The sequence below is a fragment of the Haliotis rubra genome, unplaced genomic scaffold, assembly GCF_003918875.1.
Source record: "Haliotis rubra isolate DU_JTF1 unplaced genomic scaffold, ASM391887v1 Scf14, whole genome shotgun sequence".
NCBI classification, from domain to species: Eukaryota; Metazoa; Mollusca; class Gastropoda; order Lepetellida; family Haliotidae; genus Haliotis; species Haliotis rubra.
The window spans coordinates 833,528-846,731 of NW_025765336.1; the positions used below are offsets into that span (position 1 = coordinate 833,528).

Consider the following 13,204-nt stretch of genomic DNA (forward strand, 5'->3'; position numbering starts at 1 on the left):
CGTTGAAAGAGTTGTATCATCATTGTGAGCTCACATTAAACTGTAACAATTCGAGGTTCTTTCTTCTAGTAACATAGACGCTTGCCCGAAGCAAAGAAAACAGGACAAGTCAAAACGTTGATTACACAACAGTCTCGTTTCCTCTTGAATGGGTGCCGTCCTACTGCGCAACTTAGTACAATAACCACTCCACAAATTCATTCAAATGGATACATAAATATTAATCAGTATTATTTGATACATCTAAGCACTTGTATATTGCAACACTACGCTCCTTCTAATCCTTGCAAACACGTCGTGCAGCGTGTTCTGTCGTACAACGTGCTCTGACAAACGGAAATCTGGAAATCGTGAAAATCTGAAAACAAGGCTCTACCGCTAGAAACGTTTGGCGGTCTGGAACGGACTTGATATTATATCAATCACATTGTGCGTTACAAAACTACACTGAATAAGCTCCAAAACTCCAAAAATTTGAGACCAACTCATTCAAATGGATACATAAATATTAATCAGTATTATTTGATACATATAAGCACTTGTATATTGCAACACTACGCTCCTTCTAATCCTTGCAAACACGTCGTGCAGCATTGTGCGTTACAAAACTATACTGAATAAGCGCAAAGAACACACAACTGGTGTAACCAGTGAACCAAATGCATTGTGAATCATTTTACGACTTCATCAAACAGAGGCAGTCTGTGACGTCTTAGTTAAGGTCATGCTGCCTACACCTCGCCATAAAATATAGAAATACGATGTTATTACAATTTATAATTAAAATTCATTTGTAAATACCATTTTCTTATGAAACAAGAAATTGGAATTAAGTCTAACCTTAGTTGCTTGTTATGTCTATTTTCACTTTCACACGAGAAAATTTGGATCGGCTGACAAGCAGGTCATCAATACTCAATACCCTACTAGGACGACCTTGAGTAAAAGTACTGACCCAAAATACTGGTTAAACATCTTGAAAACATAATTGAGTCAGTGTTATGAACACTGGCTCTCGCACCAGCGCATGGAAGTGAGGACTGTTTGTACTTGCATCGGTTGTTACAGCCCTTTATACAGACAAGATACCAACTCCTGACAAGACTCTGATGCTTGGTGTAGTGTCGTCCAGTAGGGAACATACTGTCTCGTCCAGTAGGGAACATACTGTCCACTTTCCTTCTGTATCCAGCCCCACTCAGTTGGAGATGGGAGTTCAGGCTGTGGAAGAATGACTGACCCCATATGTGACCGGCCTGGTAATCTACCCTTTTGACATGCTGTACAACAGCTGCATGTGTTGATTTGATGGCATAAATTGAGTTTTTCTTCGCAAATAATCTCAAATAAAAATGATTGAACATAAAAGAAAAATATTCCCAAAGCATCCTTCCATGATGGTAGGGAAGGAACAAATGCCATATAGTGCTCTTACTTCGTGTAGGTTGGAAGCTGAGGGAGGTTCTAAGCTTACTACATCTCTGTATACACGAAGTATCACCGATCTCATCCAGAAGGATATAGTTGTTTTGGATACTTTTGCTGTCAGATCTCTCATGAGCGGGATGTAGAGTCATCTTAACTTCTGACGGCTCGTGCTCATTCTATGTAGATAGATGCGTTGGACTCTGACCAGACGCAGTGATAAGTCTTCCTTATCTTCATTGCCAAGTATTGAAGATAATGGTGGGATGTGAAACTGTAGGTCAGGCTAATTTTTGGCAATAAAATCCAAACGGAGACCAAGATGCACTGACGCATTGGGACCTTTATCAAATCTGATGAGGCTGAGGTCTATAGAATGGATCTCTGACATTCTGAATGAGTTTGCAGCCTTCACCATGGTGATGACAGAGCTGATGGGTGCTAAGATTGAGCCCAGTCTTGAGGTTCTTTGAGGTTCCGAGGTTGTATATCTGCTGGAATCCCTTACTTCTGGCAAAATGGTCAAGACTCAAGACTTATCATCACACAGACGTCTGGTAGATCTACATAGAGACAGGGAGCTGCGCCTGGTCAAGTTCTTCTTGATATGATCCATGCGTAGAGATCGAAGACACTCGGGTTTTGATGCTTCTGCTTCATGTAAGGATAAGTCTGAGTTTTAGACTTAAGTTAGAGAGTTTTTACTCAAAATTGAGAAAACACATTTCCCAGAATGAATTGAAATCGATATTAAATTCAACATAGTGGATAATTTGAGTTTGGTGAATAGAATACTGAAGTTGTTCGAGCTGAGTTAAAATTCACCTGTTTCAAATAGTCAAACTCAGTTTGAAATTGGAGTAAAAACTTAAGTTTGTTTCGAGAATTCGGGGCCAGGTCATCAATGACTGAATGGACAGTCGAGGGTCCCAGGGGTTAATGGCTCGGATAACTGCCTGACCTCAGTGATTGATGTGAAGTAGCTTCTCTTAAGGAAACCACAGCCCTGAGGCTGGGAGAAATATGCCATATAGAGTAATTGGGACTGGTAAGAAAACAAATAAAACACTTCATCTCTTCATGAGTTAATTGGATATGTTATTTTAATTATATGTGCATGTTTGTTCAGCATAATTCATATAACCCGAATTTCTGAATAAAGCAATATTTATTGCAATTATATCATATTTGATAAAAAAGGTATAATACAACATATATTGCATTATGTATTTATAAATGCCTTATTTTTGAACGTGTAAGTTTATTCGCCTGCAAAAATAACAATATTACTATTTATGTACTGAGATATATAAGCGTTATTTTCGACCCATGATACTCCCGGGATACTTTACAACTCCCCCTCTCTTAAGGGTTTTCACTTGGACATATGTTCACTAATTCTAACAGTTTAAATTGGGGAACGATACCCAAGAAGTAGAAACCTACAGGCACGGATATCGAACTGGGCTGGCTTTCTCGTTTGGCAATTCATTTTATTGTGTGTTAAAATTGAAAGTAGTAGATACATTTCAAATGTGGATCTCTATCTCTATATGAAACCGTTTGTATCCGTTGCTTTTATCCTATCGAAGAAGCCACCCATCATAGTGATGAAATGTGTACACATCTGTTGTCAACTGAAGATTTATCTTACGATCTGTAACTAGGTCACTCTGTTCACCAACAAGTTGTCTCAACGTCAGATCGGAACCAGTGCTTTTGACCTTATGACCATCACGAAGGACACTATCCTAACGGTATGTTGAATACATACACATATTACTCAACCACAATGTTGTTTGCCAGGTTGTAAAATAACACAGTTCTATCCTCGACTAATATATGACATAATATCCCTACATATCTTCTCTTATGTACGTCTCTGTCCTACAATTGCTTCGCTGCTTCCTGAAGAACCAGTTAGAACTGACTTCAAGAAAACATGCTGGACAGGATCAGTATTCAGGTTTGTTGATTCGGTTAAATCAATAACTTTTGCTTCTTTGTTTGAACAGATAATCGGTACCCTCCTCACCTACGTTTTCATTGTGATCCAGTTTAAACCGGATTCAAGTGGTGGATGTCGACAGGATGGAAATGCTACGGCAATATAGTTGGACCGACTCATACTTGAAGTTGAATCTTTCGTTATTCAGTGAGATAGTTAGTTCTTGTCACATCGGCTGTTTTTAAACGAAGCGTGACTAAAACATGTTATACATCGATAAGAAATGTTTAGACCTGTCGACAAAGGAGAGTAAGAACTAGAATATCACAAATAAAGATTTAAAGCTTGTGTCTAAGCTGTAATGTGTGACTATCCATAACAATACTATATAGAAATGGGCTACAATTCAGTTTCAGTTATGTGTTTAGTCAGCTAAATTACTATTTTTACTTATTTTTTTACAATGTATACTACCCATCAATAGTTTAGACTCACTTAAAGCACTCACTATATGTTATGCATATATATATGGTTACATCGAAGATGAATTTCTCCACTAACTTGGGTAAACCAACTGCAAACTGCAGGTTATTTACTGGCCAGCACACTAGTCGCCAGATGTATCTCCCATGGAGCACTTGTGGGATGAAATTGGTCAAAGTCTTTCGCGGCGACAACAGATTCGAAACATCCGGGAACTTGAGGCTGCACTACTGCAGAAATGAAATGCCATCCTCAAGAACTCTATTCGAACGCTTATTGATTCAATGAGGAGACGTTGAACTGTATGTGTCAATGCAAATGTCGGTCACACGCGATATTGACTTTTCGATTTGACCCCACGTGTGTTTGATCCTTTCTGACTGGGGGAACATTTAAATGAATGAGCGTCGTTTCTGTGTTGTTGTTTTTGTCAGACGTCCATCTGTTATTATCCACTAAACAACTATCAATTCCTTACACGTGCTTTTCATATTCTGAACTTTTATAAGTGGTGCGTTTTCAATGATGTTCAGTATATATGTGGTTACATCGAAGATGAATTTCTCCACTAGCTTGGGTGAACCAACTGCAAACCTTATGTAGATGAATGCACGAGGATCATGCATCACATTGCTGAAAAGCATGTGCAAATATCGAACAGCTGCGTTTTGATGTAAAGTTTGGCTAAGAATTCACCAATTTTTACTGAATTTCATCATTTATTGAACTCATGACAATTATCTTTCAGTGTTACGAATTTGTTTTCCAATACATCAGTTCATGTGTGAACAGTACCCATAAACAGTATGGAATATTTTACAAAATCTAGTTTAGAACAGTTGACTGAAGTAAGTGGCTGCATTTACGCTAGTGAGTCTAAACTTTTGATGGGTAGTATATATACTCAGCAAATTGTATCAATTAATTCAATTTCTTTTTAAGAGTCAGTAAGTAAATGTGCACTGATTTTAAAAAGATCTTTATTGGGGATCGTTCATTATAGGGGATAGAGAACCTTGCAATAAATAGCCATGTACATATCTTAACTGGTCAATATGACATCGTCTTAAAATGACCTCTTCAACTCTAGAGAGGCAACAAATCTAGGTATAGGTGTTTGAGAAAGATGTTTTTATTTGATGTATTATATTTGTCTCAATTCTTTTGCATAAGATCCCTGATGTAACGCCTAATGATTTGTTTACGTTTTTAATCACTGAGTGGAATAAGCAGTGGTGTCACTCTGTGTGGTGTTGTTCTGTATTGTTGGACGTTTTTTTATGATTTCCTACTTTCCCCCTGTCATAGTTGTACTGACGGTTTTGGCTTTACTTAGAGTCATTGTGGAAAAAAAATATTCAAGAGCTGATGTATGTGTTGGGAAACTATTAAGCCCAAATCTGTTTCTCCCTGAAATAATTATTAATGTGTTTGCAACCATGAACAACGAAAATACCCCACCATCCCCACCTAAACCCACCCCTCTCTATTTTTGCTACTTGTAACAAGAGAAGAGGGCTGGAACCATTTGATCCATGGATCTCCTTTGGAATCGTATCTATAACATACCCATCAGTCTTATATTGTGTCCGAGGCTTTACACAATACTAGTACTTTCTATACAATTCTGCATTGCGTTGGTTTGCCTTACATTGGCTTCTGTGATGGAATGTTTCATTCAGAACTTTCTTCCTACATCAGGTTGACACAGCCACATACCAACAAACTACTTATCAAACCAGACCAGGGTAGACTGACATTAATGATATTATTAATGATTCTGTGGAAGCTAAAGACCAAGTCGGGAATCAATACCACTTTGTGAGTGCCATGTCTGAAAATGAGCTGACGGTGCGTCGGGGGTGAAAGGTTTCAATGACAACGTTAGGTTTATGTCGTGTACTGTCTTTCAGTGGTGCAAGCAGTGTTGCCTGTAAACGGGAAAGACAATACCTTAACTCGACCATTCACTTAATCATCCTTCGACGAAGTTAACAAATTTATTATTTTCATGCATTGCAAATATTTTCAAATGTCACTCAGTGTACGACATGATGCTCATAACAATTTCCTGTAGATTCCACTTATTCCTTGATAGTTAAACAAACCTAATCAGCCACTGCATTAACAACCCGTTTGTTCAATTGCATAACAAACTCTAGCTGGATGGGAAACAATTATGTGCCACAACTTGATCGATAGATCACTTCAGATTACTTTCATTATTATGTTTTCCATTAAAGGCTTTTAAAACGTTTAGCTAGTAATTGACAATCACATGCAAATAAATATATGTGTGTATTTCATGTTTTACGTCTTGAATTAACTGATGCATCATGAAGACTTTTAAGCCAATTTCAGGTGAAATGTATTTCAGAATAGAACAATAACGTGCTTCCTGAACGGAGAATACAAAACCCAATCTGATGAAGATGTCAAGGGTTTTCAAACATCCATTAGTGTGGATGCTGTACAGGAAACATTGACAAGTATCCAAAGTCTGATAGTGTTGTCCGGGCTATCATGTGACAATCCGGAGCCGAAATCAGTAAAAAGGTGCAATGGCTCACCAGTAACTTCCTGGATATATTCAAGAATGTTGTGCATATGTAATAATTTCTGATGTGTTCTAGAACAGAAGGGAAAGGAAACTGCTTCATTTTAGACTTATCCCATGAGACCAACAAACCCTGATTCAATCATCAGTGACAGTTACAATTTGTTCTACCCTATCCATACTATGGTATAATAATGCTGATTATGATATGTGAAGACGTAAACTGTACTCAAGGGATTACAAAATGTACATTCTATACAATTCTATACTTTGTTGGTTTGACTTACATTGGACTCTGTGACAGGATGCCTCACGGTGGACTGTTATAATAGTCAACAGGGAGTCAGCCCGTGGAAGAACCAGATGTGCAATATAATGTAATTAACAATTCTATTCCAACATTGGCTAAGTCTCCAAACCAATACAAATAAATTCAGCTATGTATTGTATGGCAGTAACTATGTCAGAGTCAGAGTCAGTAAAAACCTCTCACAACAGAGCAGCTGAACCTAGACAGTATATAAGCAATAAACTTTTTTGGTGACTGAAGATAATGAGATGGTAAGAAATCCACATGCCCTCAGCAATCATTCTGGAATAAGTCTTTGTAGCTTTTTCACCACTGAGTCACTAACTAGAAGTCTAAAAATATCACCACTGTCACTAACGGAATCCAACAGTACGAGGTAAAACAAGTGAAACACGGTTGCACAAGTACACAACCTCATAACAACACCCATTATATATTATCAACAATGATCAATTAACCAACACCATTGCAGACAGATATAAATGATGTTATTCATGATAGTCAATGACATTTATTTCCTTGTTAAATAATGCAACGTAATGGCATTCTAGACTCTCAAATTTGACATACCGGTCCACAATATGTTATAGAACAGAATTCCATTAACCAAATTACAGACAGTTCCATAGCATCAAACTCAAAGGTTGTTTTCATGCTTTGAAAATGACTTTCATATATACATTTTCAGACAGAGGTGACGAAATGTAGGTTTCAAATGCAGACAATATTTGCTCGAAATTACAAATGACCTTATCAGTTAATACATTAAGACCCCATCAATAAAACCATAAAAATGTTTGAATTCATGGAATAATGTGCCATAGCTTGATTGATAAACCGTTTCCGATAGCTTTCTATTTCGACTTACATTAAAAGCTTTTAACTGTTTAGGCTCGTACTGTGAATGTAATTACAGTCAGATGCATAATGTTATATTTACTCACACTGGATTCGCCTGAGCACTTAAGAGCATTATAGAACGTTTGTGATATTGAATTTTGTTATTGAGTTAACTAATGCATCGTCATGGAAACGGGTATCTTCAAACACTGGTCACACTGAGTTGAGAACAGTACGAGCTGAAGAGCCAGTCCAAGAATTTATCACACATATATTATCCAGTCTGTGGAAGATGTTTAAGGTTGTGAACAATGCCGTTGGTTCATCTAGTGAAACAGATGATGCACAGGACACACTGACATGTATCCAGAGACTGATAGCTTTGTCCGGATGTTCATGGGACTATCAGCAACCAAACTCAGAAAAATGCTGCAACGGCACGACGGTAGCTTCCCGGATATATTCAGTTATGGTGTGCGTATTTTACATGTTCCACTGTATCTATATGATTACGTGGTATATCGACTCTAAATCTTTCATCGACGCAAGTCTTACCATCGTTAACCACATTGTGGGTTTTTTAAGTTTAACCTATTGGATTCTCAGTACCAACATCCACAGCAAGGTTCGCATATTCTACAAACGTCTTTGCGAAGCACAATTGAAGTTTGAAAGTTGTGTTTCAGCAACAAGACTGAGGCAGAGGGTGAAGAAGACATGTGTATGCATTACGTTCTCCGCAGCATCTATTGGTGTGGCCACCGGATTATTTATGAACATGCTAGGTGATACATCCACTTATTTCTTTTGGCCTTTACTAGTTTTGTCTTCGATAACAAGTGGTTGTATCACCCTGCTAAACCATTCGTTATTGCTTCTATTCTTGTGCATCTCCCTTCTACTTACTTATGAGTATGATAACTGCACAATGAGACTGACAAGGGTTTCTGAAGGGTCCGTGAAAGAAGAGGAGATTGAGGACATTCGAGGCTACCATGCATCCTTAACAGACCTGGTGGAACATGTGTGTTCCCTCATGTCCAGATACGTCGCTGCTGGCTACGTCAGCTCCTTCCTTGCTGTATGCTTCTGTCTGTACAACATCATCAACGATGATAAGTCTCTTACGACCCTTTCTGTCACCTCATTTGCTGTGTCCTCGTCCATTATGCATCTCGTCGCCCTCACCTATACCGGTGTCAGACTGCATGAAGCGGTAAGGGTTAGAATATTGTTGTAAAGGTGTAAAATGACATACATAATGCAGAAACTGACACATTCCAAAAACTAAATGTACTGAATGATCACAAATAGATTCTATGATTGGACATTTCTAAGTCATAAAGCTTTCTTAGGCTTTCTCTAATGCATTGTTCTTAAAACGAACCCATGTGAACAGTGTTTCATGATTCCACAATACCGTGACAATTTTCACAAGTTACATATACTCATACTGATCTAAGATAAAATCACCTATGTCGGCAACCATGTCGGCAACCAATGCTGGATCAGTTGGTGACAATACACATCCGGTCGCCGGATTAGACAGCGATGATTACTATATAAACACATAATCGTTCATTTCATGTCGTGATCCGGAATAGCAGAGCTTTTAAATGATGATAAATGTACGAGCCACGGACGGGACTGAGATTTTATGCTGGTGTTATACAATTTGCCGGATTGGACATCTGTGGCAGCTTCCACTGTCTTTTAATCCAAATACGTGTAATGATAATTCTTGTGACATAAGCAAAGTGTGGCTTTCTTGAATTTAGCCGTCTCTGCCATTCTTCCAAAATATTTCAACCGATTAATTGCTGCCAAAAGCAAATCGTCCACGAACTGTGCGTTCACGAATCACCTTCAAATACATATAGGGGTAATTCCAGGTGTTTGCAAAAGTTGAAATTGAAATGATTGAAATCCTTTCCTTTTCATCATATATATTTGTATATATATATATTTCATGTATACAGGCGCATCAACCTCTGAATATTCTGCATGAATTGGCTGGGAGAAATATGCCAGATAGAGTAATTGGACTGGTAAGAAATCAATTATTACTGTTAACTGAATGACAACTCTTCTTGAGTTAATTAGATATGTTCCTTTAATTACATGTGCATTGTTGTTCAGCATAATTCCTATAACCCGAATTTCTGAAAAAGTCAATATTTATTGCAATGACATCAAAGGGAATGTAAAAAATTTCCAAGCTCACCTACACAGACTTCCATGCATAAAGATTCCACACTTACTGAATACTTCTGCAACACACTTTCTCACTTCACTGTAACCTCCTCTGATGTTAGAAGCCAACGGTTGCTGACTTCCCTGCCAGAATGTCAACTGTATTGAATAATTTAGAATACTGCCATATGTTTCTTTCTCTGGTATATGAACTTTCTTGGAAGTGGAATGATTTTCAGAATAAAATATTGACAGACACCATTGGAAACACAAAATCTACTGATATCTGTTCCATGCTGACTGACTCGTGTCGATATTCCGTGCTATGTCTTCCCAACATAAATCATCACAAGGGTAGAGTCAACTCCATGTGACTCTCTCTCTCTCCCCTCTCTCTCTCTCTCTCACACACACTCTCACACACCACCATCACCATCCTGAATTAGCTGCATTTCGGTGGAATGTCAATGGCTCCGGCGGATTTTAGTTTTAAGAAATAACATTTTCTCTTCACTGTACGTTTACTGAAACGTCGAGGTCCATAAAGGTCTGACAGATCGTCTGGCTCTATTAAAGCTCATTTGTTGGACAAACAAATATGTGGAAGCCATTCTGTTTTTAACTTGACATGATCGGATGAAGCGTTGAGATTCTGCAGGTAACTTAAAACGTCATTTGTTTGCTAACGTTTGCTGGCCAATGGTCAACAGTCGATGAATGACAAACAACATCTCTTGCAATAGGCATCAATGACATGCAGCATTGCGCATACCAATAACTTTGCTTGTCAACAACGAAATCAATTGATTTTCCAAATCATCGAGTTGTAAGATAAGTTTACACGTGATGTCCGCCTTTTAATCAAGTTATGGTGACCGAAGGGTCCAAATATTCATAAAATATTCATAACATTATTATTATATGAATACAAATGACTGCATGAGATAATTAACACTCATAACATTCATATTTGTGTCTCTGTCGAAAAAGACTACCCATTATATGATACATTGTGATGAAATTTTTACGTTGCCTGTTGTCAGCTGAATGTTTATCTTATGATCTTTACATCTAGGTCACTCTGTTCACGAACAAGTTGGCTCAACGTCAGATCGGAATCAGTGCTTTAGGCCTCATGACCATCACGAAGGATACTATCCTGACGGTATTTTGAATACATATACTCGCGATTATCCACAATGGTATTTGTCAGTTTGTAATATGAAACAGTTCTTTTCTCCACTAAATATAAGACATTATAACCATAAACAGGATCAGTGGGCGGACTCACTGATTTAATTGATACAGTGCCGTTTCCCAACTGCACAGATCGAAAGTCACTGTGTCAGTTTAAGTCATGTCTTGTCCAGTTTCCATTATTTAAAGACCCCTGATCATATAGCTGAATAAAGGCTTGAATGCTGCCTTGAAAAAAACAATATTGCAATAACTTTTTCTTCTTTGTTTGAGCAGATCATCGGTACCCTTCTCACCTACATTTTCATTGTGATCCAGTTTAAACCAGAATCAACCGGTGGATGTCAAGACGGAAACGCTACGGCAATATAATTGGACCAACTAATACTTGAACCTTTCGTTATTCAGTGAGATTGTTTGTTGTTATTTCTTGTCATATCGGCCGTTTTTCAACCGAATCGTGACTGAAACAAGTTATACATTAATAATACATTTTAGACTAAAAAACCTGTCGACAAAGGACAGTGAAAGAACTGGAATATCACAGATAAAGACTTGAAGCTTGTGTCTAAGCTATAATGCTACAGTTTATCAGCATCCAAAGTTTTCTGCAAGGTCCCTGAGTTGGATGTATACAATTTCTCATTTATAATCACTGAATGAGATAACAAGCAGTGTCACAGAGTGTTTATATTGCTGGTTTATCTGTGTTACCAACGATGTGAACATGACTGGACAAACAACAAAAGATGTCATGTTGGCCAGTACCGAGATCATTGGAACAGTTATCCGATAGTCTTGATGCCAAAGACCTAGATTCATTGACGGTGGCGCTGGAAACTTTGTCACCATCCTTGGGTGCATCTGTACATATAGATGTGAAAGCATCGTCTATGTTTCTTAATTCATTATATTCTTGTTGATAAATAAGTTGATTCTTTCAGCTACCGCATTAATAACCCGTTTGTTAAATCAGAAAGGTTTCAGGGCAAACAAGTATGTGCCAGACATTGATTGACAGAACAATTCAGATAATTTTCAATCATACTTCCCGTCATGTATGTAAATCCAATTTCAAACAAATCATTGTTTCATGCAGGTAGCAATGGTATTGTAAGACCCCATGGTCTCTAGTATGGTGATCTTCCTTTGGTTGCTCGCGATCTATATTCCATTTTATATATTGTATTGTCCCAAATAGGTATACAATTTAAATACTAATTTTAATATTTTAAAAATTGATATTCAATTTGTTTTTTCTGTCCTTTGTCGACAGATATTATACTCTAACATTAATTATTGTTAACGTGTTACCTGTTTTACTCACGGTATGGCTGAAATATTGCCGGTGTGACTTTAAATTTTAACTCACTCACTCACTCACCCAATCATGTATTTTTCATGAAAGGCTTTTTAAGTGTTCAGCCAGTAACATGCGGTGTCATTAATAGTTCTGTGTATTCCATGTTTTACGTCTTGTCGTATTGAACTGTCTTCTGAATTAAATGATGCACCCTCAATACATGTGACTTCGAGTTGAGAATAGAATAATAACACACATCTTGCACAGAGAATACAACATACATGTATATTTATTATCGAGTCTGTTGAAAATGTCAAAGGTTTAAAATATAATGTCAATTCGTCCACTGGTACAGATGATGTGAAGGGAACATTGACAAGTATCCGAAGACTGACAACTTTGTACGGGTTATTATGGGGCTTATTATTATGCTATTTACATGTGTTTGAATTAAACTGATTACCAATTTCAAAAAGGGAGTGACGTTGTTTTGCGGTTCAGTATATATTATGCATGTCTTTCAAATCTTGAATTTTTCAAGGATGCACATCTTATATTCACTAGTCATATTGTAACTGTTTGTTTTACCCTATTGGAGTCTCAGCACCAACAGTCTCAGCAAGGTTCGCATATTCTACAAACGTCTTCGCTTTCAGTTTAACAGTTGTGTTGTAGAAACGAGACTGAAGTATAAGGTGAAGAGAGCATGTGTTTGCATTAGGCTCTTCTCGGATTCGGATGTGTGGCCATTGCAAGATGACCATGATAACTGACACGTCTAGGTACTTCTGGACTCGTGCTGAACAGTTCGTCAATGCTTCTGTTCTTGTCCATGTTCCTTTCCCTTATGAGTTTGATGATTGAGACTGTTAATTGCATGTGATGGATACATCAAATAAGAGAATATTGAGGACATTCGAGGTTACCATGCACCATTAAAAGACCTGG

The 13,204-nt window shown here is 37.7% G+C and overlaps 1 protein-coding gene across 1 annotated transcript; it reads left to right on the top strand.

Annotated features, from left to right (window-relative positions):
• Positions 1-7,824: 7,824 nt before the first annotated feature.
• On the top strand, positions 7,825-10,930 carry LOC124268774. The gene is made up of 3 exons (XM_046703798.1): positions 7,825-8,779; positions 9,543-9,611; positions 10,832-10,930. The coding sequence occupies exons 1-3, from the start codon at positions 7,856-7,858 to the stop codon at positions 10,928-10,930; spliced, it is 1,092 nt and encodes a 363-aa protein (XP_046559754.1). The 5' UTR covers positions 7,825-7,855.
• The last annotated feature ends 2,274 nt before the right edge of the window (positions 10,931-13,204 follow it).